The 2,398-nt window shown below is 66.3% G+C and overlaps 1 protein-coding gene across 1 annotated transcript; it reads right to left on the reverse strand.

Annotated features, from left to right (window-relative positions):
* Nucleotides 1-139: 139 nt before the first annotated feature.
* TREX2 (three prime repair exonuclease 2) lies at nucleotides 140-379 on the reverse strand. Its single transcript, XM_007456632.1, has one exon. The coding sequence runs from the start codon at nucleotides 374-376 to the stop codon at nucleotides 140-142; it is 237 nt and encodes a 78-aa protein (XP_007456694.1). The 5' UTR covers nucleotides 377-379.
* Nucleotides 380-2,398: the final 2,019 nt, after the last annotated feature.

Consider the following 2,398-nt stretch of genomic DNA (forward strand, 5'->3'; position numbering starts at 1 on the left):
GCGTTACCGAGCCCCTGGCTCAGGCCTTGAGACTCGGGCCGTCGGATGGCACGTACATGGGCTCGACACGGGCCCAGCTAAGGGCGTGTTCATCAGCCCAGGCGAGCAGCTTGGCGGCGCGGTGCAGAAAAACCTGCGTTCAGGTGATCTCGCTGGCCTTGGCAGTGAACGGGCGCTCCGGGCTCATGCAGAGCATGAGCTCGTCCGGGACCTGGGGCAGCACCGGGGCGTCAGGCTCATCGCGCTTTGGGCTCTCCAGCGAGGAGCGGTGGACGGCAAACAGGGAGATCTCGGCGATCTTGCGGTCCACACTGGGGAGCCCGGTGGCTTCCAGGTCCAAGAAGACGAAGGCCTCAGCCTGGGGTCCCTTGGACATGGTGATGTTTTCACAGGGACAGTGAAGCCTACAGCTGCCCAAACAAGAGACACAGAACCTGAGGGCCAAAGAGACGGGGATGCCTGGAGCTGGCCGCCCACGGGGATGCCTGGACCTGGCCGCCCACAGCTGCGCCCGTGGCCAAGGTTCCAGCCCTTCTGCGTTCACTTTCTGCCACTCCCCAAGCTGGGACCCAGAGACCAGGCCCTGTTACTTCTGTCCAGGATGAGGTGTCCTAGGGGGCTTGTCACCCCATCCATTGTGTCCTTCAGCCCCTCCCCGACCATCCCCACTACTACCACCTAGTAAACAGCATAAGGAAGGCCTGATGTGCCCAGACCCCGGCCCGGAGGCCTCTGCGTCTTGCCTCCAGTATATGGACAGGAAGACTATGCCAGGTGCATGTCACTGGAGACTTGGGGAGGTGCAGCCCAAGATGGTATGGTCACTGACACACAGTGGCCAGGAGCCTCAGGCACAGCACCCCAGGTACACACCCCTGGGGTCGGCTGCCGGGACGCACACAAGAGGGCACCTGAGAAAGCCCTCACGGTGATCCCCAGCCTCCCTGGCTTGGCCTGTGCCCTGGCACACGGGTGCTGGCCCCAACCCGGCCCCCCCGCCTGTCTCCGGGCCGCCAGCAGCTGCCATGCTGGCTTACTGGGAGCGGGCGCTGCTCGGCTTCCTGGGCTGTTGGGCACCCGTCTCCACACAGGCTGCTCCGAGCGGCCTTTAATCGGTGGCCGTGCCCCCCTCCCCCCAGCTGCCTGTCGGGCAACCAGGAGGCCTGAGGCTGCAGGACCTGTGCGGCCGGTTCGCGGCCCCCTCGCTCGCGCACAGCCGCTGGGACACATGCCTCGTGTTTACAGATCAGAAATCCAGCTCCTGGGCCGCAGGAGGGGTCCCAACGACGAGCGAGGAGCGCAGCCCAGGCCGAAGGAATGTGCTGTCACAGGCGCGAGGAGGAAGCCCGAGCCCTCCGCCCAGCCCTGCCTCCCAGTGTGACTTAGGTTCAACACCCAGCCCCAGGCTGGGGCATCTCCAAGGCACAGCTCCCCCCGTCACCAGTGAGCCGGTTGCCCCTCGTGAAGCTGAAGTGAGCTGTAAGGACAGGCCTTGGTGCGGGCTCATCTTCCACCAGGAATGGGAGATGGTATCTGTTTCTCGGATATAATGACCCAGAACTTCTCAGGAGCCTTTAGTGGAGGCTGCCAGGGAAGGAGCAAGGAAAGCGAGGCAGGCGGGGGCAGCCCTCCACCGAGCCCTGTGAGAGCGGGGGCGGGGGCAGCCTGGAGCCACCCAGACCCCAGGCTCCGGGGCCTTCCCAGCCCCAATGGCTCAGTCGAGGGTAAAGGGCACAGTCAGAACAGGAGGGGAATGAGACGGCCCTCCGTGATACAGGAAGCGGGTGACCTCATCCCCGGGACCTGCTCCCGGGGCAAGACATGCCAGCACTCGGCAGTGGGTGCTCACAGGCCCAGTCTCCTGCCGCAGGTCCTCCAGAGTCCCCTGGTCTGTAAAACTGTCAGTGAACCTGGACTGTGGTGCCCAGGGGCCTGCCCGTCCTCCCCCCTCCCACGGCAGCCATCTGGGGGATGCCCTCGGCAGGCAGGGGACCAGGCCCGGGGGCTCTGGCAGCCCAGGTGGAAGGGGGCTCGGCGCCCAGCCCCTGGAGCCTCCTTGTCTGCAGCAGCCACAGAGGCCTTGGGGAAACGAAGGTGCAGATGCAGGGGGCAGGACAGCGTGGGCGCAAGCGAGGCGGCGACCAAGCGCTGAGGGAGGCCCCTCCCCCACGGCCTTCCGCCTGACGCTGGGCTCAGGGAGGCGGGGCCCCACCAGTGGTGCCGGCGCGCTGCTCTGCTCGCGGGAGATACAGAGAACAGCTTCCTGGCCAACCAATCAGGCCACCGGCAAAAATCCCCCAGGCCAGTGCCGGGTGACCTGGGGAGGGAGAAGGAGGAAGCACACGCTCCACTGGCCGCGACCCAGATGCAGCGGGCGCCAGCGGCCAGGCCGTGGGGC

This window comes from Lipotes vexillifer, unplaced genomic scaffold (assembly GCF_000442215.2).
Source record: "Lipotes vexillifer unplaced genomic scaffold, Lipotes_vexillifer_v1.1 scaffold899, whole genome shotgun sequence".
In the NCBI taxonomy this organism is placed as follows: domain Eukaryota; kingdom Metazoa; phylum Chordata; class Mammalia; order Artiodactyla; family Lipotidae; genus Lipotes; species Lipotes vexillifer.